General features: G+C 36.0%; 1 protein-coding gene across 1 annotated transcript; it reads right to left on the reverse strand.

Annotated features, from left to right (window-relative positions):
* Positions 1-9,879: 9,879 nt before the first annotated feature.
* Positions 9,880-27,343, reverse strand: LOC132763889 (apoptosis-inducing factor 3-like). The gene is made up of 19 exons (XM_060757723.2): positions 27,111-27,343; positions 24,330-24,406; positions 24,120-24,229; positions 23,918-24,027; positions 21,579-21,623; positions 21,411-21,492; positions 21,222-21,334; positions 21,038-21,124; positions 20,676-20,767; positions 18,239-18,369; positions 18,035-18,150; positions 16,820-16,891; positions 14,543-14,606; positions 14,344-14,420; positions 14,139-14,256; positions 11,856-11,954; positions 11,669-11,744; positions 10,111-10,215; positions 9,880-10,004 (listed from the first exon to the last, which is right to left on the reverse strand). Exons 1-19 carry the CDS (start codon positions 27,120-27,122, stop codon positions 9,989-9,991), a joined length of 1,602 nt encoding a protein of 533 aa, XP_060613706.2. The 5' UTR covers positions 27,123-27,343; the 3' UTR covers positions 9,880-9,988.
* Between the last annotated feature and the right edge of the window lie 426 nt (positions 27,344-27,769).

Here is a 27,769-nt window from a genome sequence, read left to right on the forward strand (position 1 = left end):
GGCCAGGCAGAGAGATTATATATTATATAAATATAATATAATATTACATACTATATTATGTATTATAACATTGATATATATTGCAATTAAAAATATTAATAGTATATATTATATTATTATTATATATTATTGATATTATATTGAGACAATATTACATTATATATTATATATTATTGATATTTTTGTTATTATATATTATAACATGTCATTGATGTATTATAACATGATATTATATATTATTGGCATTATATTATAATAGTATTATATTATATTATATTCATATTATATTATATTATATATAATTGGCTTTATATTATATTATGTATTATTGGTATTATATTATATATTGTGTATTATTAGCATTATATTATATTATATTATTATATTGGTATTATATTATATTATGTATTATTGGTATTATATTATATTATATTATATTATATTATATTATATTATATTATTGGCATTATATTATATTATATTGGTATTATATTATATTATGTATTATTGGTATTATATTATATTATATCTAATATATTATTAGTATTATATTATATTATATTATTATATTGGTATTATATTATATCATATCATATCGATAATATGTTATAATACAATATCATTGATATTATATTATGTATCCTAACACATAATAACATGTTATTTATATAATATAATATTCTTATATAGTATATATTATATATTATTTATATTAAGATATATAATGTAATATCCATAATGTTATAATATTGATATTATATATTATAGCATATTATATATATATATATATATATATATATATATAGTTATGGTACTGTTTTATTGATATTATAATAAATCATTGATATATTACATAATAATCATAATATATTGCTATGGTACTATATTATTGATATTATATTATATGATTGATATTATATTATGCAATAATCATAATATATTGCTATGGTACTATATTATTGATATTATATATTATATATTATACTATAGTATTGATATTATATTATTGATGTTATATGACACAATAATCACATTATATATTGCTATGGTCCTATATTATTGATATTATATTATATTATTGATATTATTATTGATATTATATTATATTATTGATATTATATTATGCAATAATCATAATATATTGCTATGCTACTATATTATTGATATAATATTATATTACTGATATTACACAATAATCATATTATATAGTATAATATATTGCTATGGTACTGTATTATTTATATTATATTATTGATATTATATGACATAACAATCATATTATATTGCTATGCTACTATATTATTGATATATTATATTATTATTGATATTCTACGACATAATAATTGTAATATATTGCTATGGTACCATTTTATTTATATATTATTGATGTTGTATTATATGATTGATATTATATTACATAATAATCACATTATAATATATTGCTATGCTACTATATTATTGATATTATATTATATTATTGATATTATATTACATAATCATATTATATTGCTATGCTACTATATTATTGATATATTATATTATTGATGTTAAATGACACAATAATCATATTATAATATATTGCTATGGTACCATATTATTATTATATTATATTATTGACGATAATCATATTATATAGTATAATATATTGCTATGGTACTGTATTATTGATATTATATTGTAGTATTGATATATTATACATTATATTGATATATTATTGATCCTATATTAAATATTATATTGTTGATATTATATATTAGACCATATTATTGATGTTATATATTATTATTATATTTATTATAATATCATAATGGACCATGTATTTTTCTTCTGAGCCTTTGGGCCTTGCATGCAGTCTCTTTGGCCTTCTTCTCCTCCTTCTTCCTTCTCTCTCTCTCTTATGCAACTGGAGGGAGGGAGGGTTCAAAAGGGGAGGCGCCGGCCAGCCGGGCCATGATGATGATGCTGATGATGATGAGGATGATGAGGCCGAGGTGACCTTCTCCTTTGGCCGAAGGGACAGCCAGGCCTCTCCCTCTCTCCCTCCCTCCGCCATTGCGGCTAATCCACTTCTAGGAAGGAAAGAAGGAAGGAACGAGAAAGAGAAGAAGAAGGAGGAGAAGAAGGAGGCCTCGTCCCACCCTTTAGCCCCAGGAATGCAAAGAGGGGGGAGAAGAGCAAACACGCCTGGAATGAATGCCCTTTCGGTCGGTCGGCTGGGTAAGGAGATTTCCCTTTGGAGCCGGGGGACGGATGGCCATCTGCCGGGAGGGGTCGAGTGCTGCCTCTCCTTCTTATGCCCAAACTGGGTGGGACTGGGTGGCCTCGAGGGGTCCCTTCCAAGGCCTGGGTCCTACAGCTAGAGTATATAATAATTAATACAGTTAATAATAATTAGTTAATAATTAGTTAATTAATAATCAATAATGATCAGAGGGTGTCTCCCTTGTCATGGCGGGACCGGGTGGGACTGGATGGCCTCTGGAGGTCCCTTCCAAGGCCTGGATCCTACAGCTAGGGTATGTAATAATTAATAAAGTCAATAATAATTAGTTAATAATAATTGATTAATAATCAATAATGATCAGAGGGTGTCTCCCTTGTCATGGCAGGACCGGGTGGGACTGGATGGCCTCTAGAGGTCCCTTCCAAGGCCTGGGTCCTACAGCTAGGGTATGTAATAATTAATAAAGTCAATAATAATTAGTTAATAATAATTGATTAATAATCAATAATGATCAGAGGGTGTCTCCCTTGTCATGGCAGGACCGGGTGGGACTGGATGGCCTCTGGGGTTCCCTTCCAAGGCCTGGATCCTAATAATAAAGTTGATAATAATTAGTTAATTAGTAATAAATAATAATAATGGGAGGGGGTCTCCCTTTTCATGCTAGGACCAGGTGGGACTGGATGGCCTCTGGGGGTCCCTTCCAAGGCTTGGGTCCTACAGCCAGGATATGAAATAATTAATACAGTTAGTAATAATTAGTTAATAATAATTAATTAATAAGAAATAGTGATCGGAAGGTGTCCTCCCTTTTCATGGCAGAACTGGGTGGGACTGGATGGCCTCTGGGAGTCCCTTCCAAGGCCTGGGTCATACAGCCGGGCTATCAATAATAAAGTTAATAATAATTAGTTAATTAATAATAAATAATCATGGGGGGGGGTGCTCCCTATTTCATGGCAGGACTGGGAGGGACTGGATGGCCTCTAAGGGTCCCTTCCAAGGCTTGGATCCTACAGCCAGGATATGAAATAATTAATAAAGTTAATAATAATTAGCTAATTAATAATAAATAATAAGAGAAGGGCACCTCCTAATTAATTAATAATAAAGGGAGGGTGCCTCCCTTGTCATGGCAGGACTGGGTGGGACTGGATGGGCTCTGGGGGTCCCTTCCAAACTCTAGGGTCTTTTAGTCAGGGTATAAAGAAATAGTAAATAAAGTCACTACTAAATATAAGTAATATAATATTATAATAATATAAATAATAATTGGAGCGTGTCTCCCTTTTCAGTCTCACCCGACAATACTGGGTAGGACTGGGTGGTCTCTAGGGGTCCCTTCCAAGGCTAGGGTCCTACAGCCAGGGCATATAGAGTTCACAATAAATAAAGTTAATAATAATCAATGATAATTGGAAAGTGCCTCCTCTTTTTATGGCAGGACCAGGTTGGACTAGATGGCCTCAGGGGGCCCCTTCCCAGTCTCCGGGACTCCTTTTCCCGGCCCCTGCGCAGCAGTTCTTCAGCGGCATCGCTTTACGTCCCCTTTAAGAAGCTAAAGCTGCCAGTTGAAGAACTGTTGGCCGGGGCCCCAAGCCACGAGGAAGAGGAAGAGGAAGAGGAAGAAGGACAAGAGGGTGAGTCCCGGGACCCCCAGTGGGACCCCCCCCCCCCCGTATTATATCATTATTATTAATGTGTATTATTATTATTATCATATTCTATTATTATTATTATTATCATCATATTCTATTATTATTGCTATTATACTAGATTGTTATCTTATCATATTATTGCTGTATTTTATTATTTTATTATGTTATTATAATATAATTATATTTATTTTATGGTATTATTATACTAGGTTATTATATTGTTTTATTATAGTATTGTTATTTTAGTATATTATTTTTACTAGATTAATATTATTATATTTTATTATAGTATTCTTACATCATTATTACTTTATTTCATTATTATATTATTACTGCATTGATATTTTATTAGAGTATAATATTACATTATTATATTTCATTATAGTATTCTTACATTATTATTTATTGTATTATTGTATTATTACTGCATTGATATTCTATTATATTTTATTATAGTACAATAACACAGTATTATTATATTTTATTATAGTATTCTTACATTATTGTTACTTTATTTTATTAGATTATTATATTATATTTTACTAGATTAATATTATTATATTATAATATTATTATATAATTATATTACATTTTATGGTATTATACTAGGTTATTATATTGTTTTATTATAGTATTATGTTATTATATTTTATTATATTATTATATTTTATTAGGTATTATTATACTAGGATATTATAGTTTTATTATAGTATTATGTTATTATATTTTAGTATATTATTATTTTTACTAGATTCATATTATGTTATTGTATTTTATTATAGCATTCTTACATTATTATTACTTTATTTTATTATTATAATATTACTGCATTGATATTATATTATATTTTATTATATTATTATATTTTATTATAGTACAATATTACAGTATTAATGTATTTTATTATAGTATTCTTACATTATTATTACCTTATTTTATTAGATTATTATATTATTACTACATTGATGTTATGATATTATATTTTATTATATTATTATATTTTATTATAGTGCAATATTACATTTTTATATTTTATTATAGTATTTTTACATTATTATTACTTTATTTTATTACATTATCATATTATATTATTACTACATTGATATGATATTATATTTTATTATAGTATTCTTACATTATTGTTACTTTATTTTATTAAATTATTAGATTATATTATTACTACATTGATATTACGATATTATATTTTATTAGGTTACAATATTTTATGAGAGTACAATATTACATTATTATAATATTTTATTATAGTATTCTTACATTATTGTTTATTTATTATATTATTATATTATATATATTGATATTATGATATTATATTATATTTTATTATTATATTTTATTACAGTATTCTTACATTATTACATTCTTACATTATTATTACTTTATTTTATTAGATTATTTTATTATATTATTACTAGATTTATATTTTATTATATTATTATATATTATTATAGTACAGTATTACATTATTATTATATTTTATTATATTATATCACTATATATTATATATTACTAGATTCATTTTTATTATATATTATATTTTATTATCATGCTCTTATTAAGCTATTATTATATAATTACTATGTTCTTGCCAATATATTATTATTATTATTATACATTATTATTTTACATTATTATTATTATTCTCTCCAGAAAAGAGAGTTGATGGCCATTTCCAACCCCACTGCGCCCTCTCCTGGCTGTCTGCAGAATGGCAGCTGCTTCCTAATAATAATAATAATAATAATAATAATAATAATAATAATAGTAAATTTTAGTTATTACCCACCTCTCCTGATGATGATGATCTCCAATATCAGATGCCGACAAGGGCTGATGAGCTCCGTAGTCCAGCCGCATGGGAGAAGATATTTAATATAGAATAATAATAATAATAAATTATATTTATTTCTTTAATATTTTGTAAGCTTTGGTTTCAATGGCTTTGAGTGTTGTGAAAAGTTTTGATTTCTTGCTAAAGTAAAATTAATTACATATGTGTGTATGTATTCCAGTTTCTTAATTATATATTATATAATATTTTATATTATTATTATTATTATACTATATATATAGCTTCAGTTTCAATGGTTTTGGTTTCTGGTTAGTTTTTTAAAGATTATTATTATTAATAATAATAACCTGCCGTCTATGTGTGTGTGTGTATATATATATATTTAAAGTATATTATTATTATTATTATTATTATTATTATTATAACCTGCCATCTGTGTGTGTGTATATATATATTTAAAGTATATTATTATTATTATTATTATTATTATTATTATTATAACCTGCCATCTATGTGTGTATATATATATATATATATATATATATATTTAAAGTATATTATTATTATTATTAATAACCAGCTGTCTATGTGTGTGTGTATATATATATCTATATATTTAAAATATATTATTATTATTATTATTATTATTATTATTATTATTAATTATAACCTGCCGTCTATGTGTGTGTGTGTGTGTATATATATATATATTTAAAGTATATTACTATTATTATTAATAATAATAACCTGCTGCCTAAGTGTGTGTGTATATATATATATATTTAAAGTATATTATTATTATTATCCTGCCGTCTATGTGTGTGTGTATATATATATATATTTAAAGTATATTATTATTATTATTATTATTATTATTTATAACCTGCCGTCTATGTGTGTATGTGTGTGTGTATATATATATATATATATATATATATACACACACATATATATACACATACCTATTTTAAGCTTCAGTTTCAATGGCTTTGAATATTGTGAAAAGTTTGTATTCCTCAATAAAGTAATATTATTTTCAATTATATATTATATTTTTTCGTTTTTGTCTCGATGGCTTCGACTGTTTTATAAAGTTTGTATTCTGGGTCAAAAAGTCCTGCCTCCATCCTCTGTTGGGAGGGATCGGATGGTGTTCTTCCACCGTGTCAGAAGGGGGTTGGTCTGGATGGCCTCTAGGTGCCCCTTCCCCAATCTATTGATTCTATAGCCTTCACCATTGACCTGGTAGTATCTATGAGAGGATGGATGTCGAAAGGGAGTTGGTCTGGATGACCTTTGGGTGCCCCTTCCAACCCGGGGATCCCATGATTGGTTGGTTGGTTCACTCATTTGAGTGTATGACAGGCTAGATGGCTCTCTGTTGGGAGGGATCAGATGGTGTTCTTCCTCCCATGTAATGAGATTGGTCTGGATGGCTTCTGGGTGCCCCTCCTCACTCAATTTGAGTCTATGAGAAGCTGAGTGGCCCTCTGCCGGGAGGGATCAGATGGTGTTCTTCCTCCCATGTAATGGGGGTGGGGTCTGGATGGCCTCTGGGTGCCCCTCCTCACTCAATTTGAGTCTATAAGAAGCTGAGTGACCCTCTGCCAGCAGGGATCGGATGGTGTTCTTCCTCCCATGTCGTAATGGGGTTGGTCTGGATGGCCTCTGGGTGCCCCTGCTCACTCAGTTTGTGTCTATGAGAACCTGAGTGGCCATCTCTCGGGAGGGATTGGATGGTGTCCTTTCATGTCGTAACGGAGTTGGTCTGGATGGCCTCTGGGTGCCCCTCCTCATTCAATTTTAGTCTATGAGAACCTGAGTGGCTATCTCTCGGGAGGGATCGGATGGTGTTCCTCCTCCTATGTTGGGATGGGGTTGGTCTGGATGGCCTCTGGGTGCCCCTCCTCACTCAATTTGAGTCTATGAGAAGCTGAGTGGCCCTCTGTCGGGAGGGATCGGATGGTGTTATTCCTCCCAGGATACTATTAATATTAATATTAATTATTCTTCATGTGAGTCTATGAGAACCTGGGTAGCCCTCTGTCGGGAGGGATCGGATGGTGTTCTTCCTCCCATGTCGTAACGGGGTTGGTCTGGATGGCCTCTGGGTGCCCCTGCTCACTCAATTTGAGTCTATGAGAACCTGAGTGGCCCTCTGTCGGGAGGGATCGGATGGTGTTCTTCCTCCCATGGTGTAATGGGGGGTCTGGATGGCCTCTGGGTGCCTTTTCTCACTCATGTGAGTCTGTGAGAAGCAGAGTGGCCCTCTGTCAGGAGAGATCGAATGGTGTTCTTCCTCCCATGATGTAATGGGGGGTCTGGATGTTCTCTGGGTGCCCCTGCTCACTCAATTCAAATCTATGAGAAGCTGAGTGGCCGTCGGGAGGGATCGGATGGTGTTCTTCCTCCCATGTCGTAATGGGGTTGGTCTGGATGAGCTCTGGGTGCCCCTCCTCACTCATGTGGGTCTATGAGAAGCTGACTGGCCCTCTGCTGGGAGAGATCGGATGGTGTTCATCCTCCCATGTCGTAATGGGGTTGGTCTGGATGGCCTCTGGGTGCCCCTCCTCACTCATGTGAATATTATTATTATAGTAATAACGGTGTTATGTTTAACAATAATTATTAATATTATCTGAAAATAATTATATATTATTTATATATTATTATAGTAATAATAGCACTGTTATGAGTAATAATAATAATAATAATAATATATTATTATTATTATTATTATTATTATTATTATTATTATTTATTCTTCATGTGAGTCTATGAGAAGCTGAGTGGCCCTCTGCCGGGAGGGATCGGGTGGTGTTCTTCCTCCCATGTCAGAATGGGGTTGGTCTGGATGGCCTCTGGGTGCCCTGCTCACTCAAATTGAGTCTGGGCAGCCCTCTGTCGGGAGGGATCAGATGGTGTTCTTCCTCCCATGTCATAATGTGAATATTATTATTATTATTATTATAGTAATAACACTGTTATGTTTAACACTAATTATTAATATTATCTAAATGTAATTATATATTATTTATATATTATTATAGTAATAATAACACTGTTATGACTAATAATAATAAGAGTCTATGAGAAGCTGAGTGACCCTCTGCCGGGAGGGATCGGATGGTGTTCTTCCTCCCATGTCGTAATGGGGTTGGTCTGGATGAGCTCTGGGTGCCCCTGCTCACTCATGAGAGTCTATGAGAACCTGAGTGGCCTTCTGCTGGGAGGGATCAGATGGTGTTCTTCCTCCCATGGTGTAATGGGGTTGGTCTGGATAGCCTCTGGGTGCCCCTGCTCATTCAATTTGAGTCTATGAGAAGCTGAGTGGCCCTCTGCCGGGAGGGATTGAATGGTGTTCTTCCTCCCATGGTGTAATGGGGTTGGTCTGGATGGCCTCTGGGTGCCCCTGCTCACACAATTGGATTCTATGAGAAACTGAGTGACCCTCTGCCAGGAGGGATTGAATGGTGTTCTTCCTCCCATGGTGTAATGGATGGCCTCTGGGTGCCCCTGCTCACTCAATTTGAGTCTATGAGAACCTGAGTGGCCATCTCTCGGGAGGGATCGGATGGTGTTCTCCCTCCTATGTCGTAATGGGGTTGGTCTGGATGAGCTCTGGGTGCCCCTGCTCAATCATATAAGTCTATGAGAAGCTGGGTAACCCTCTGCCGGGAGGGATCGAATGGTGTTATTCCTCCCAGGATACTATTAATATTAATATTAATTATTCTTCATGTGAGTCTATGAGAACCTGGGTGGCCCTCTGTCGGTAGGGATCGGATGGTGTCCTTCCTCCCATGTCGTAACGGGGTTGGTCTGAATGGCCTCTGGGTGCTCTTTCTCACTCATGTGAGTCTATGAGAACCTGAGTGGCCCTCTGCCGGGAGGGATCGGATGGTGTCCTTCCTCCCAGGATACTATTAATATTAATTATTCTTCATGTGAGTCTATGAGAACCTGGGTGGCCCTCTGTCGGTAGGGATCGGATGGTGTCCTTCCTCCCATGTCGTAATGGGGTTGGTCTGGATGGCCTCTGGGTGCCCCTCCTCACTCAATTTGAGTTTATGAGAAGTGGCCCTCTGCCGGGAGGGATCGGATGGTGTTCTTCCTCCCATGTCGTAATGGGGTTGCTCTGGATGGCCTCTGGGTGCCCCTCCTCACTCAATTTGAGTCTATAAGACTATCCTTATTGGGTTTTTTAAATTATATATTATTGTTTAATTAAATTAAGGTAACAGCCTGAATCCCAAAGAGATGTCCACTCGGTCCCATTGTCCACCCGGAAGGGCTTCACTTCTCCATCGACCTGGAAGGAAGGAAAGGGCCGAGGGGTCAAGGTAGCGGGGGAATATGGTTGGGTTGGGGTCTCTCTCTCTCCGGGGGTCTTGGGGACTGACCACTGCCTTACTCACTCGGCCTCCTCCTTGGAGATCCTCCGGCCTGAGAGCAGGACTTCGGCCAGCGAGGCCACCGCAGGGTCAAAATTCAGGCTGGCCGCGGCCGTCACAAACCCTTCCCTACACAACACACAAGCGAGGTACAAGAAGACTAATTAATAATAATATTAATAGTATCCTATTAATAATAATAATAATAATATATTATTATTATTATTATTAACAATAATAATAATAATAATAATCATAACAGTGTTATTACTATAATAATATATAAATAATGTATAATATTAATATAATATTAATAATTATTGTTAAACATAACAGCATTATTACTATAATAATATATTATCCAGATATTATTATTATTATTATTATTAATAATAATGGTAATTATACGACTTTAATGATGTTCAATTAATATAATTAAATATATTTATAATACAATAGTTATCAATATAATAATAATATAATTCTGCTATTATTACTATAATAATATATATATAATCTAATAATAATAATAATAATGGTAATTATACAACTTTAATGATGTTCAATTAATATAATTAAATATATTTATAATAAAATAGTTATCAATATAATATAATCATTAAAATATTAATAATTATGTAATAATTACTATTAATAATATATTGTTAATGATAATATATTTTTCAGATATTATTATTAATAATAATAATTGTAATTATATGTCTTTAATGATGTTCAATTAATATAATTAAATATATTTATAATAAAATAGTTATCAATATAATATAATCATTATTATATTAATAATTATGTAATAATTACTATTAATAATATATTATTAATGATAATATATTATTCAGATATTATTACTATTAATAATAATGGTAATTATATGTCTTTAATGATGTTCAATTAATATAATTAAATATATTTATAATAAAATAGTTATCAATATAATAATAATATAATTCTGTTATTATTACTATAATAATATATAGTAATCTAATAATAATAATAATAATGGTAATTATACAACTTTAATGATGTTCAATTAATATAATCAAATATATTAATAATAAAATAGTTATCAATATAATATAATCATTATTATAATATTAATAATTATGTAATAATTACTATTAATAATATATTATTAATGATAATATATTATTCAGATATTATTATTAATAATAATAATAATCGTAATTATGTGCCTTTAATGATGTTCAATTAATATAATTAAATATATTTATAATAAAATAGTTATCAATACAATATAATCATTAATATAATACTAATAACGATATTATAATATCAATATAATATAATTATTGAAAATATATTAATAATAATAATAATATAATTCTATTTTTTCCTATTATTATAATGGTATTATCATTATTCAAAATGTTATGTTACGTTATCTCACACCAGAAGCAACTTGAAGTTTCTCAAAAAATAAAAATTATATATATATATATATATATATATATAAACACATACAGACCACACACATTCACCCTTGTAATAATAATAATAATAATAATAATAATAATAATAATAATAATAATAATATAAGCACCTGAGATAGAAAAGGAGGAAGCGCTCCTGTTCGAGGCTGCCCTTCAAGACGGTCTCTGTGTATCCCATGCCGAAGCCTGGAAACAGGAAGGATAATATATAATATAATCTATAATAGATCTATTATTTATGGTCGTTATATCGTAATTATTGCATTTATTCCCTCGACAACCAAGCCTTGGACTGACCTGCGTAGCGGATGGTCTTGCCTTGGATGCGGGTCCAGAAGAAAGGGACCGTCTGGAGTGCCTTTGGCTGCCCCAAAATGTTCAGGGCGGCCACGCGACCTGCATTGGGGGGGATCACACAGCCCAAGAGTGAGGAGGGGCACCCAGAGGCCATCCAGACCAACCCCATTACGACATGAGAGGGAGAACACTATCCAATCCCTCCCGACAGATGGCCATCTAGCCTTTCATAGACTCAAATGAGTGAGGAGGGGCACCCAGAGACCATCTAGACCAACCCCATTAAGATATGGGAGGAAGAACACCATCTGATCCCTCCCGACAGAGGGCCACCCAGCTTCTCATAGACTCACATGAGTGAGAAGGGGCACCCAGAGACCATCTAGACCAACCCCATTAAGATATGGGAGGAAGAACACCATCTGATCCCTCCCGACAGAGGGCCACCCAGCTTCTCATAGACTCACATGAGTGAGAAGGGGCACCCAGAGACCGTCTAGACCAACCCCATTAAGATATGGGAGGAAAAACACCATCTGATCCCTCCCGACAAAGGGCCACCCAGCAGACCAACCCCATTAAGACATGGGAGGAAGAACACTATCTGATTCCTCTCGACAGATGGCCATCTAGCCTCTCATAGACTAAAATGAGTGAGGAGGGGCACCCAGAGGCCATCCAGACCAACCCCATTACGACATGAGAGGGAGAACACTATCCAATCCCTCCTGACAGATGGCCATCTAGCCTTTCATAGACTCAAATGAGTGAGGAGGGGCACCCAGAGGCCATCCAGACCAACCCCATTACGACATGAGAGGGAGAACACTATCCAATCCCTCCTGACAGATGGCCATCTAGCCTTTCATAGACTCAAATGAGTGAGGAGGGGCACCCAGAGGCCATCCAGACCAACCCCATTATGACATGAGAGGGAGAACACTATCCAATCCCTCCTGACAGATGGCCATCTAGCCTTTCATAGACTCAAATGAGTGAGGAGGGGCACCCAGAGGCCATCCAGACCAACCCCATTATGACATGAGAGGGAGAACACTATCCAATCCCTCCTGACAGATGGCCATCTAGCCTTTCATAGACTCAAATGAGTGAGGAGGGGCACCCAGAGGCCATCCAGACCAACCCCATTACGACATGAGAGGGAGAACACTATCCAATCCCTCCTGACAGATGGCCATCTAGCCTTTCATAGACTCAAATGAGTGAGGAGGGGCACCCAGAGGCCATCCAGACCAACCCCATTATGACATGAGAGGGAGAACACTATCCAATCCCTCCTGACAGATGGCCATCTAGCCTTTCATAGACTCAAATGAGTGAGGAGGGGCACCCAGAGACCATCTAGACCAACCCCATTATGACATGAGAGGGAGAACACTATCCAATCCCTCCTGACAGATGGCCATCTAGCCTTTCATAGACTCAAATGAGTGAGGAGGGGCACCCAGAGGCCATCCAGACCAACCCCATTATGACATGAGAGGGAGAACACTATCCAATCCCTCCTGACAGATGGCCATCTAGCCTTTCATAGACTCAAATGAGTGAGGAGGGGCACCCAGAGGCCATCCAGACCAACCCCATTATGACATGAGAGGGAGAACACTATCCAATCCCTCCTGACAGATGGCCATCTAGCCTTTCATAGACTCAAATGAGTGAGGAGGGGCACCCAGAGGCCATCCAGACCAACTTATTACGACATGGGAGAAAGAACACCATCTGATCCCTCCTGACAGAGGGCCATTTGGCCTTTCATAGACTCAAATGAGTGAACCAATCAGAGTGGGTAAGGGGGCCCAAAGCCCATCCAGACCAACCCCCTTCCGACATCCAGCCTCTCCTAGGTGGATGGAGAAGGCTATAAAAGCAATAGAGTGGGGAAGGGGCACCTAGAGGCCAATCCAGACCAACTCCATTACAGCATGGAGGGAAGAACACCATGCAATCCCTCCCGAGAGAGGGCCACCCAACCACATAGATAGTAACAGGTTGGTGGAGAAGGCTATAGAATTAATAAGAGTGGGGAAGGGGCACCCAAAGGCCATCCAGACCAACCCCATAACAACATAGAGGGAAGAACACCACACGATCCCTCCCAACAGAGGGCCACCCAACCACATAGATAGTAGCGAGTTGGTGGAGAAGGCTATAGAATCAATAGAGTGGGAATGAGGTGCCTAGAGGCCATCCAGACCAACCCTCTTCCGACATGGAGGGAAGAACACTGTCCGATCCCTCCCGGCAGAGGGCCATGCTCACCGTGGGCCTGGGCGATCTGCCAGTGCCGGATGGGCGCGCTCTTGCCACCCAGCAGGGCTACGGGGAAGGAGACCACGTCCCCTGCGGCAAAGACAGAAGGGACGTTCGTCTTCATGAACTGCGGGAAGAAGAGAAGAGAACGGGTTCAGAAAGGAAGGAAGGAAGGAAGGTAGGAAGGTAGGTCTTTCCTCAGTCTCCTCCTTACCAGGTCCACTTGGACATTTCCACCTTGGTCCAGCGCAATGGGCGTCCCTTGGAGGAAAGCAGAGTTTGGGACGACACCTGCGAGGTGGGAGGAAGGACAACTTCAGGTCTCTTGGATGACCTCCCTTCCGGGGCAAACATGAGGTTGGACTAGATGCCCTTTGGGGGACTCTCCTTCTCACCCTTCTAAGCCCACTCACCGATTCCCACCACCACCACATCCGCTGGGATCGCGTGCCCGCTGCCCAGGACGACGTGGGTGACCTAGGAGGGAGGGACATCACAACAACAACAATAGAATGATATAATAATAATAATAATAATAATAATAATAATAATAATAATAATATCTTCTTGGGGAACGTCACTACAACTCCTGGAACCTCCAACAAGGTCTTCCGTCTCACAATGAGGAGATCTTGAAAGAGGTTATGCCAGTGTCCAACCATCCGGACCAGGTGCTTTGCCAGATCTCAACTCCTTAACCTCTGTCACAATAACGATGTATTACCCGCCTCTCCTCTTTGCTCAAGACAATGTACAACTGGGCTAAAACAGAGAGGGGGGACGTCACTATGATTCCCGGAACCCTCCAGCAAGGTCTTCCATCTCACAATGAGGAGATCTTGAAAGAGGTTATGCCATTGTCCATCCATCCGGACTGGGTGCTTTGCCAGATCTCAGCTCTTTAACCTCCTCCATAATAACAACAATGTATTACCCGCCTCTCCTCTTTGCTCAGACAATGTACAACTGGGCTAAAACAGAGAGGGGGGACGTCACTACGACTTTGGGGAAAATCGACCTTGACATTTGGGAGTTGTAGTTGCCAGGATTTATAGTTCACCTACAATCAAAGAGCATTCTGAACCCCAACAATGATAGAATTGGGTCAAATTTCCCATGACCAACAGAAAATACTGTGTTTTCTGATGGTCTTTGGTGACCCCTCTGACACCCCCTCGCGACCCACCCAGGGGTCCTGACCCCCAGGTTGAGAAACACTGGCTTAAGACAATGTACAACTGGGCTAAAGCAGAGAGAGGGAACGTCACTACGACTCTTGGAACCCCCCAGCAAGGTCTTCCATCTCACAATGAGGAGATCTTGAAAGAGGTTATGCCAGTGTCCATCCATCCGGGCCGGGTGCTTTGCCAGATCTCAACTCTTTAACCTCCGCCATAATAACAACAACGATGTATTACCCGCCTCTCCTCTTTGCTCAAGACAGTGTTTCTCAACCTTCCTCCTGCTGCGACCCCTTAATACAGTTCCCCATGTTGTGGTGACCCCCAACCATAAAATTGTTTCCGTTGCTACATCATAACTGGAATTTTGCTACTGTTGTGAATCGTCATGTAAATATCTGATATGCAAGATGGATTGTCATTCACTGGACCAAATTTGGTCCAAATACCCAATACGCCCACATTTGAATACTAGTGGGGTTGTGGTGGGGATTGAATCTGTCATTTGGGAATTGTAGTTGCTGGAATGTATAGTTAGCCTACAATCAAAGAGCAACCTGAACTCCACCAATGATAGAACTGACCCAACTTGGCACACAGAACTCCCATGACCAACAGTAAAAACCCTGGAAGGGTTGGGTGGGGATTGACCTTGAGTTTTGGAGTTGTAGTTCACCTACATCCAGAGAGCATTGTGGACTCAAACAATGATGGATCTGGACAAAACTTGGCACGAATACTCAATATGCCCAAATGTGAACACTAGTGGAGTTTGGGGTAAATCGACCTTGACATTTGGGAGTTGTAGTTGCTGGGATTTATAGTTCACCTACAATCAAAGAGCATTCTGAACCCCAACAATGATAGAATTGGGCCAAATTTCCCATAACCAACAGAAAGTACTGTGTTTTCTGATGGTCTTTGGTGACCCCTCTGACACCCCCTCGCAACCCACCCAGGGGTCCCGACCCCCAGGTTGAGAAACATTGGCTCAAGACAATGTACAACTGGGCTAAAACAGAGAGAGGGAACGTCACTATGACTCCCGGAACCCCTCAACAAGGTCTTCCATCTCACAATGAGGAGATCTTGAAAGAGGTTATGCTGTTGTCCATCCATCCGGACCGGGTGCTTTGCCAGATCTCAACTCTTTAACCTCCGCCATAATAACAACAACGATGTATTACCCGGCTCTCCTCTTTACTCAGACAATGTACAACTGGGCTAAAATAGAGAGAGAGTTGGTGAATTCTCGTGGCTAAAACAGATGAACCCATAGTTAATATTTAAATTTAATTTAAATATTTATTTTAACAGTACCTTGCTGTTAACGCCTCAAATTGTTGCCTATCTGTAAGCCACCTTGAGTCCCCCTCGGGGTCGAGAAATTTAAATGTAAATTTAGTAAACAAACAATTAATAAATAAATTATAAAAGGGAAATTATTAATTATTATTATTAAATTATGTATGTGTGTGTGGTTGGGGTGTCCACTTCCGTCGCACTCACCTTCCCTTCCTGGCCCTTGAGCTCTGCCACGTCCGCTTCCAGGTGGAATTCCACTCCTTGGCTTTGAAGCATCTGAAGGGAGGAAAAGGAAAGGAAATGAAAGGAAAGAAGAGGAAGGGGTCACCGCAATGGCCATCTGTCCAGAGGGATCGAAATGGCCCTCTTTGAGGGAGGGTCCCTTTGGACTCTTTTGAGATCTCTCAACCTCTCAATCTTATCATATGGTCATCTTGGACTTTGGTTGGAGTGTCGTCTGTCAGGAGGGGTTTGATGGTGTCTAATAATAACAATAATAATAATAATAATAATAATAATAATAATAATTTGATAATTATAATAATTATAATAATAATAATCAGCCACTCTGAGTCCCCCCTCGGGGGTTGAGAAGGGCAGGGTAGAAATGATGTAAATAATAATAAATATTAATTAATTAATTAATAATAAACACTAATGATAAATGAATAATAATGATAAAATAGATATTATTAATAATAGTCAATAATAATAAATGGATAATAAATAATAATACATTAAATAATAAATTAATGATAATAAATAAAAACAACAATAAATAATTATACATTAATAATAAAATAAATTAATCATGATAATGTGAACAATAATAAATCGATAGTGATAATAAAATAAATAAATACTAAATTGATGATAATAATAAAACTAACAATAATAATAAATTAAGAATGAAAATGTGAATAATAATAAATTTTTAATGATAATAAAATTAATAATACATTAAGAATGATAACATGACTAATAGATAATAATATAATAAATAATAAATTGATAGTAGTGATAAATAAAATAATAATATAATAATATGAATAATAATAATAAATTTTTAATGATAATAAAATTAATAATACATTAAGAATGATAACATGACTAATAGATAATAATATAATAAATAATAAATTGATAGTAGTGATAAATAAAATAATAATATAATAATATGAATAATAATAATAAATTTATAATGATAATAAAATTAATAATACATTAAGAATGATAACATGACTAATAGATAATAATATAATAAATAATAAATTGTTAGTAATGATAAATATAATAATAATAAATAATGATAATAATATTACTAATAATATTGCTAATAATAATATTAATAACATTAATAGTTGATTTATGGTAATAGCAATAATAATAATAATAATAATTGCTCATGGGACTGCCTACCTTCATGGCCACCTGTCCCACCTGGCCGCCCAACACCGCGTGGTATGGAAGGTGTCCCCTCTCCACCACCTGGATGCTGGAAGCCTTTCCGGCCAGGCTGGACGCCAGCTCCATCCCTGCGGGGGGGGGGGGGACAGAGAGAGACAGGTGACTTTTGACCCACTGCTCCCCCCTGGACCCTCCCCTCGACCCCTACCCATTTACCAATGAAGGAGCCCCCCACGATGGCCACCTTCCTCCCCGTGGCCAGGCGCAGGATCCGGGCCGCGTCCTCCGGGGTCAGCAGGGTGCAGACGCCCTCCAGGTCACAACCAGGGCAACGGAGGAGGCGAGGCCTGCAGATGGAGCAAGACATTGTTATTACTAGTATTATTACTACTACTATTATTATTACTATCAAAATTAGTGCTATTAGTATTTGTATTATTAGTAGTAGTATTGGTAGTATTATTTGTATTATTATTAGTAGTATTGAATCAGTATTATTTTATTGTTAGCATTACTATCAGTAGTATTACTATTAGTAGTAGTATCAGCATTACTACTATTATTACTATTATTTTTACTACTATCATTACAATTACTAGTGGTATTAGTATTATCAGTGTTAGTACAATTATTGCTATTAGTACTATTTCATTATTATTATGATTAGTAGTAGTAGTATTATCAGTAGTATAAGTATTAGTACTATTATTGCTATTACTTGTACTATTTGATTACTATTATTAGTAGTATTATCAGCATTAGTACTATTATTGCTATTATTTTTACTATTATTATTACTATCATTAGTAGTATTAGTATTATCAGTGTTAGTACAATTATTGCTATTAGTACTATTTCATTATTATTATTATTATTAGTAGTAGTAGTAGTAGTAGTATTATCAGTAGTATGATTATTGCTATTATTTTTACTTTTATTATTACTATCATTAGTGGTATTAGTACTAACAGTATTAGTACAATTATTGCTATTAGTACTATTTCATTAGTAGTATTACTATTATCAGTATTCGTATGATTATTGCTATTATTAGTACTATTTTATTACTATTAGTAGCATTAGTATTATCAGTATCAGAATTAGTATTATTGCCATTATTTTTACTATTATTACTATTAGTATTATCAGTATTAGTGCTATTATTTTTACTATTATTATTATTAGTATTATTATTAGCAGAATTCGTATTATCAGTAATAGTACTATTATTGTTATTATTATTACTATTATTATTAGTGATATTAGTATTATCAGTATTAGTACTATTATTTTACTATTATTATTACTATCATTAGTAGTATTAGTATTATCAGTATCAGAATTAATATTATTGCTATTATTTTTACTATTATTACTATTAGTGCTATTATTGCTATTATTTTTACTATCATTATTAGAATTACTATTAGTGGAATTCTTATTACCAGTAATAGTACTATTATTGTTAGTGTTACTACTATTATTAGTGGTATTAGTATTATCAGTATTAGTACTATTTTGCAATTATTTTTACTATTATTAGTAGTATTACTATTTGTAGAATTCGTATTATCAGTACTAGTACTATTATTGTCATTATTACTACTATTATTGGTGGCATTAGTATTATCAGTATTAGCGCTATTATTGCTATTATTTTTACTATTATTAGTAGTATTACTATTTGTAGAATTCGTATTATCAGTAATAGTACTATTGTTGTTATTATTACTACTATTATTGGTGGCATTAGTATTATCTGTATTAGTGCTATTATTGCTATTATTTTACTATTATTATTAGCATTACTATTAGTAGAACTTGTATTATCAGTAATAGTAATATTATTGTTATTATTACTACTATTATTGGTGGCATTAGTATTATCAGTATTAGTGCTATTATTGCTATTATTTTTACTATTATTATTAGTATTACTATTAGTAGAATTCGTCTTATCAGTAATAGTACTATTATTGTTATTATTACTACTATTATTAGTGGTATTAGTTTTATCAGTATTAGTACTATTATTGCTATTATTTTTACTATTATTAGTAGTATTCCTATTCGTAGAATTCGTATTATCAGTAATAGTACTATTATTGTTATTATTACTACTATTGGCAGTATTAGTATTATCAGTATTAGTACTATTATTGCTATTATTTTTACTATTATTAGTATTACTATTCGTAGAATTCGTATTATCAGTACTAGTACTATTATTGTCATTATTACTACTATTATTGGTGGCATTAGTATTATCAGTATTAGTGCTATTATTGCTATTATTTTTACTATTATTAGTAGTATTACTATTCGTAGAATTCGTATTATCAGTAATAGTACTATTGTTGTTATTATTACTACTATTATTGGTGGCATTAGTATTATCAGTATTAGTGCTATTATTGCTATTATTTTTACTATTATTATTAGTATTACTATTAGTATAATTCATACTATCAGTAATAGTACTATTATTGTTATTGTTATTATTGGTGGTATTAGTATTATCAGTATTAGTACTATTTTTTTACTATTATTATTACTATCATTAGTAGTAGTAATATTATCAGTTTTATTATTGCTATTAGTAGTAGTAGTAGTAGTAGTAGTAGTATTCTCCTTGGAAGGGACCCCCACTGACCTGCTCCCGGTGGCTATTAGCAGGTTGTCATATCCCTGAGACGTCCCATCGCTAAACTGGGCTACTTTGTCGTCCGGATTGATGGAGACCACCTGCAGAGGCCAAACACAGGAGCAAAAGGTACCACTGTGAACACGAGGAAGAAACAGAGCAGTGGATTATATGGACGGCCATCTGTCGGGAGGGATCGGATGGTGTCTTCCTGCAAAAGGGCAGGAGGGGGTGGACTGGATGTCCTTTGGGGGTCTCTAATAATGATAATGATAACTAATAATAACAAATATTTTAATAATAATGATTAATAATAATAATAATAAATATTATGATAATTATGATAAATAATAATAATAATCCTTTTGCACCTCTTTCTGCTTCCAAACTTCGATGCCGTACGTCTCCATGAAGCTCTGCGGCCGCAGCAAGATGTCCTCGGCTTGGACCCCGAGGTCCTGCCAAAGAGGAGACCCGTGTTACCCGTTCCATAGCGTGTACACATCGCATGTACATCACTAGCCATGATTCGCACCCCCCCCCCGGATATATCACCTTGCTGAGCTTGGTCCGGTCATACGGCAGGTGTCCCTCTCGAGTGACCATGACGATCCGGCCGGAGAAGCCTTCCTGCCGAAGGGTCTCTGCGCAAGTCAGGGCCGCCGGACCTGGCAATAAATGGGGGGGGGTCAGCTGGTCAAGTGGTCATCCTTTGAGCCCTGACCCCCTTCTAGGTGACCTCACCTGCGCCCAGGAGCAGCACCGTGCGAGGGTCAAGGGGGTCCCTTTTGGTCATAAGCTTGAGCCGCCGGCCGCGTTCCAGATCCTATTCGGAAGACGAGAAGACTCAGGCAAAGTGACCCCCATGCGACCCCGAAAGTGTCTACCTGGGGTGTCTACCTGTCGCCTCACCTTCAGTTTCGCAGTGATGTACACCTGGCCCTCGTCCACATCCACCTGCAAAGAGAATTCAAGGATGCTGAGGCTAAATGGCCATCTGGCGGGAGGGCTTCCTTTCTGGCTCAAGGAGGGATGGACTAGATAGTCTCTAAAGGTCCCTCCCAAGCGTATGGTGGTATTATTAACAGGTAAAGGTGTTCCCCTGACATTAAGTCTAGCCGTGTCACCGGGGGTTCCCGGATAATAATAATAATAATAATAATAATAATAATAACAATATAATAATAGTAATAATATATAAATATAATAATAAAAAATAATAGAATACTAATAAAATAAAAATAATATAAATAATAGAATAATAAAAACAATAATAGAAGACTAATAAAATAATAATAATAGATAATAGAATAATAAGAACAATAATAGAATACAACAATAACAATAAACAATATAATAATAATAACAATAATGTATAACAGAATGACAATATAATAATATATTATAGAATATTAATAAAATAATAATAGATAATAGAATCATAAAAACAATAATAAAATACTATTAAAATAATAATACTAGATAATAGAATACTAATAAAATAATAATAATAGATAATAGAATAATAATAATAATGTATAATAAAATGACAATATAATAATATGTTATATAATAACAATAATGGATAATATAATAACTATAATAATATAATATTAATATAATAATAATAGATGACAATAATAATGATGGATAATAGAATAATAACAATAATAATAATAGAATATTAATAAAATAATAAGAGATAATAGAATAGTAATAATAGATAATAGAACTATAATCATATAATATTATATAAAAATATTAGTAATGGATAATAGAATAATAACTGTAATATAATAATAATAGATAATAGAATAATAATAACAATAATGGATAATAGAATGACAATATAATAATATATTATATAATAACAGTAATGGATAATAGAATAATAATATAATTTATATAATAATAATAATGGATAAAAGAATAACAATAATAGTAGAATACTAATGTAATAATAATAGATGATAGAATAGTAATGAGGGATAATAGCATAATAACATTAATAATAGAATACTAATAAAATAATAGATAATAGAATAATAACAATAATGGATAATAGAATGACAATAATATATAATAACAATAATGGATAATAGAATAATAATAATATAATGATTTATATAATAATAATGGATAATAGAATTATTAGAATACTAATATAATAATAATAGATGATAGAATAATAATGATGGATAATAGAATAATAATAACAATAATAATAGAATACTAATAAAATAACAATAGATAATAGAATATTAATAACTAATAGATAATAGAACTATAATAATATAATATTATATAAAATATTAGTAATTGATAATAGAATAATAACAGTAATAGAATAATAATAGATAATAGAATAATAACAACTAATAGATAGTAGAATTAAAATAATTTAATTTTATATAAGAATGGATAATAGAATAATAACAATAATAGAATAATAATCATTGATAATAGGATGATAACTAATAGATAATAGAATTATAATAATATAATCTTATATAAGAATAATGGATAATAGAATAATAACAATAATAGAATGATAATAGAATAATAATAATAGATAATAGAATAATAATTAATAGATAATAGAAATATAATAATATAATTTTATATAAGAATAATGGATAATAGAATAATAACAATAATAGAATAATAATAATAATAGACAATAGAATAATAACTAATAGATAATAGAAATATAATAATATAATTTTATATAAGAATAATGGATAATAGAATAATAACAATAATAGAATAATAATAATAGAATTATAACTAATAGATAATAGAATTATAATAATATAATCTTATATAAGATTGGATAATATAATAATAATAGATAATAATAGAATAATAATAATAGATAGAATGATAACTAATAGATAGTATAATAATAGATTAATAATAATACATAATAGAATTATAATAATATAATCTTATATAAGAATAGGAATAATGGATAATAGAATAATAAAATAGAATAATAATAGAATAATAATGTTATAATAATATGTTATATAATAACAATGCATTAATAATAAATAATATTAATAAAAAATCAATAAAATATTTGCATGAATAAAATCAATAATAATATAAACATGAATAAAATTAACACTAATATTAAGATGGATAATATTAACAAGACGAAGAATGGATGGCCACCTGTCGGGAGGGCATCAAGGTGAGGTGGGGTGGGGTGGGGTGGGGCGGGGCTGGATAGCCTCTGGGGGTCTCACCTTGAAGGTCGGGAGGCAGTCCAGGGTGGGGAACTCCTCAATGTCCCCCGTCTGGACACTGAAGCAGGCGCCGTGCCAAGGGCAGCGCAGTCGGTCTCCCGACAGGTAGCCTGGAAGGTGAAAGCAGGCACAGGTGAGCCTCCAGGCAGGTAAGTGCTGGGACCCCCCAAAAATCCCTTGTAGAGCAAGGAGGGGCACTCACCTTTGGAGAGGGGACCCCCTGCGTGGGGACAGCGGCCCCCCACCGCCCAGAAGCGCATCCCCTCCTTCGCCAGGACCACCGGCCAGCCCGCCACCTCCACCTCGCGCAACCTGGAACGCATTCATAGCCTCAGCATAGTGTATTGCCCCCTATAGGGCTCCCCTATATGTATATATATATCCCCCTCCCCAAAAGGATAGCGGTACTCACTCCCCGTCGGCCATCTCCTCCGCTCGGCACACCTGTTGCGTGACGGCCGTGTCCCCCAATTCCTCCATGTTTCCTTTCTGCGGGGATATTATTATTATTATTTGGGGAGGGGGCGCAATTAGTAATAATAATACTAATAATATGGGACAACACCCCACTATTCAATGGCTTTGAGTCCCTCGTATGCAAAGCAAAGAGAGGGAAAAGGGCAGGACATTGTTGCAGGTGTGCTGGAAGGGTGCAATTATCCCGTCACCTGCTTCTGCGCGTGTCCCCTCCCCCCCCCTTCCTCAGGTGATGCCACCCTCAAGGCATTCCAGTCTGGGGACTCGGCGCCTGGGCATGTCCAGAGTGCGGTCATGGGCACCACACCCAGTCGGGAAGAGAAGGAGGAGGAGCAGGGGGCTCACCTGGATAGGCTACCTGGACAGGTGTGAGTCACCTGGATGGGTCACCTAGTCAGATAGTAAAAAAGGAAGGGGAGACTAGTCTGTAATGGGAGGGAGGGGGTTGTCTAGTGGCCTCCCTGGCATCATCCATTTACCTGGACAGGTGCAAGTCACCTGGATAGGTCACCCAAGAACCTGGATGGGTTGCCCAGTTAGATAGTGAAAAAGGAAAGGGGAGACTAGTCTGCAATGGGAGGGAGGGTGTTGTCTAGTGGCCTCCCTCGCATCATCCATTTACCTGGACAGGTGCAAGTCACCTGGATAGGTCACCCTGGAACCTGGATGGGTCACCCAGTTATATAGGAAAAATATAAGGGGGAGACTAGTCTGCAATGGAAGGGAGTTGTCTAGTGGCTTCCTCAGCATCATACTTTTACCTGGACAGATGAAAATCACCTGGAGGGGTCACCCAGTTAGATAGTAAAAGAGGAAGGGGGAGACTAGTCTGCAATGCGAGGGAGGGGATTGTCTGGTGACTTCCTCGGCATCATCCATTTACCTGGACAGGTGCAAGTCACCTGGATGGGTCACCCGGTCAGATAGTAAAAGAGGAAGGAGAGACTAGTCTGCAATGGGAGTTGTCTAATGGTCCCATTGGCATCTCCATCCATTTACCTGTACAGGTGCAAGTCACCTGGATGGGTCACCCAGTAAGCAAAAGAGGGAAGACTGGCCTGCAATGGGAGGGGGCTGACTAGTGCCCCCCTCGGCATCTTAACTCATTTACATGGACAGGTGTGAGTCACCTGGATGGGTCTCTGAGTCAGCAAAAGAGGAAGGGGGGAACTAGTCTGCAATGGGAGGGGGTTGTCTAGTGGACCCATTGGCATTTCCATCCATTTACCTGTACAGGTGCGGGTCACCTGGATGGGTCATCGAGTCAGCAAAAGAAGAATGGGAGACTAGTTTGAGATGGGAGGGGGGATGTCTCGTTGACCCATTGGCATCATTCATTTACCTGTACAGGTGTGCATCACCTTGATAGGTCACCCAAGCACCTGGATAGGTCACCCAATCAGTAAAAGAGGGAGATTAGTCTGTAATGGGAGGGGGGTGTCTAATGGCCTCCTTGGCATCTCCATCCATTTACCTAGACAGGTGTGATTCACCTGGACAGGTTCGAGTAACCTGGATGGATCACCCAGTCAGCAAAAGAGGAAGGGGGAGACTAGTCTGCAATGGGAGGGGGTGTCTAGTGTCCCCTTCAGCAACTCCATCTATTTCCCTGGACAGGTGCGAGTCACCTGTGCAGGTCTGAGTCACCTGAATAGCTCTCCCAGTCAGCAAAAGAGGAAGGGCAATATTAGTCTGCAATAGGAGGTGGTTGTCTAGTGTTCCCCTCAGTAACTGCATCCATTTACCTGTACAGGTGTGAGTCACCTGGATGGGTTGCTGAGTCAGTAAAAGAAGAAGGGGGAGACTAGTCTGCAATGGGAGGGGGTGTCTATTATTATTATTATTATTATTAACTTTATTTATACCCCGCAAAATCTCCCGAAGGACTTGATGCGTCTAGTGTCCCCTCAGCAACTCCATACGTTTACCTGGACAGGTGCGAGTCACCTGTGCAGGTCTGAGTTACCTGAATACCTCAGCCAGTCAGCAAAAGAGGAAGGGTGATATTAGTCTGCAATAGGAGGTGGTTGTCTAGCATCAAACTTAGCAACTCCATCCGTTTACCTGTACAGGTGTGAGTCACCTGGATGGGTCGCCAAGTCAGCAAAAGAGGAAGGGGGAAACTAGTCTGCAATGGGAGTGGGGCTGTCTAGTGGACCCTTTGGCATCAATCATTTACCTGGACAGGTGAGCATCACCTGGACAGGTGAGCATCACCTGGACAGGTGTGAGTCACCTGGATAGGTCGCCCAGTCAGTAAAAGAGAGGGATTCGTCTGCAATGCGAGGGGGGTGTCTAGTGGACCCCTTGGCATCAATCATTTACCTGGACAGGTGAGCATCACCTGGACAGGTGCCGGTCGCCTGGATAGGTCACCCAGTCAGTAAAAGAGGGGGATTCGTCTGCAATGGGAGGGGGGGTGTCTAGTGGACCCATTGGCATCAGTCACTTACCTGGACAGGTGAGCATCACCTGGACAGGTGCGAGTCACCTGGATAGGTCACCCAGTCAGTAAAAGAGACGGATTAGTCTGCAATGGGAGGAGGTTGTCTAGCACCCCCCTCGGCATCTCCATCCATTTACCTGGAGAGGTGCGTCACACCTGGGCAGGTGGAAGTCACCTGGACAGGTAAATGGACAAATGGCAAAAGGGAAGGCAGGTAAACCACCCCTGCCAGGTAGGACACATTGAAGGCCTATCCCCCCCAATTCCTACCTGTCTGTGCATGGCTCCGTCTCCTCCTTGTTCCCAATGGTGGCAAATGAGCCCCGAAAACCGGTTCCCTCCTCTTCCTCCTCCCCCTCCCTTCTTGCACAAGGCCCCAGTCAGTCAATCAGGAGGGCGTTTCCTGGCAACCAAGGCTTAGGCCCGCCCCCTCACAGCCCTGCTTCTTCTTCTCCTTTGGGGAAGCCCACGACGTCACTTTGCTAAACCACGCCCACGGAAGAGCGAGGGGCGTGGCTTCGTCATTTTAACCCGCCTGTGGCGTGAGTAGGCGTGGCTTCTAGAAGACTCCACCCACCGGGGCATGGCTTTTGATTCTGGTGGGATGAGTGGGCGTGGCTTGGCGGGGACTCCTCCCCTCTCAATGCAAAGGGGCGTGGCTTTGTTAGTAGAACCCGGCCCTGTTTAACACTGTGAAGAGTGGGCGTGGCTTTGTGGGTGACCCCGCCCCTCTGGATGTGGGATGATATTTACTAATAAATAAATAAATAATAATAATAATAAATAATAATAATAATAATATATAAATAAATAAAATAGATAAAATAAAAATAAAAATAAATAATATATATATAAATAAAATAATAATAATATATAAATAAAATAGATAAAATAAAAATAAAAATAAATAGTAATAATATATAAATGAA

Source organism: Anolis sagrei, chromosome 11, assembly GCF_037176765.1.
Source record: "Anolis sagrei isolate rAnoSag1 chromosome 11, rAnoSag1.mat, whole genome shotgun sequence".
In the NCBI taxonomy this organism is placed as follows: domain Eukaryota; kingdom Metazoa; phylum Chordata; class Lepidosauria; order Squamata; family Dactyloidae; genus Anolis; species Anolis sagrei.

What these genes read in the sequence shown, in the direction of transcription:
- LOC132763889 (XM_060757723.2), bottom strand. An exon ending in ACATCACTGCGAAACTGAAG is followed by an intron (nt 21,493 to 21,578) that starts GTGAGGCGACAG and finishes TCTTCCGAATAG; the next exon opens with GATCTGGAACGCGGCCGGCG. An exon ending in CAAGACCATCCGCTACGCAG is followed by an intron (nt 11,745 to 11,855) that starts GTCAGTCCAAGG and finishes TCCTGTTTCCAG; the next exon opens with GCTTCGGCATGGGATACACA.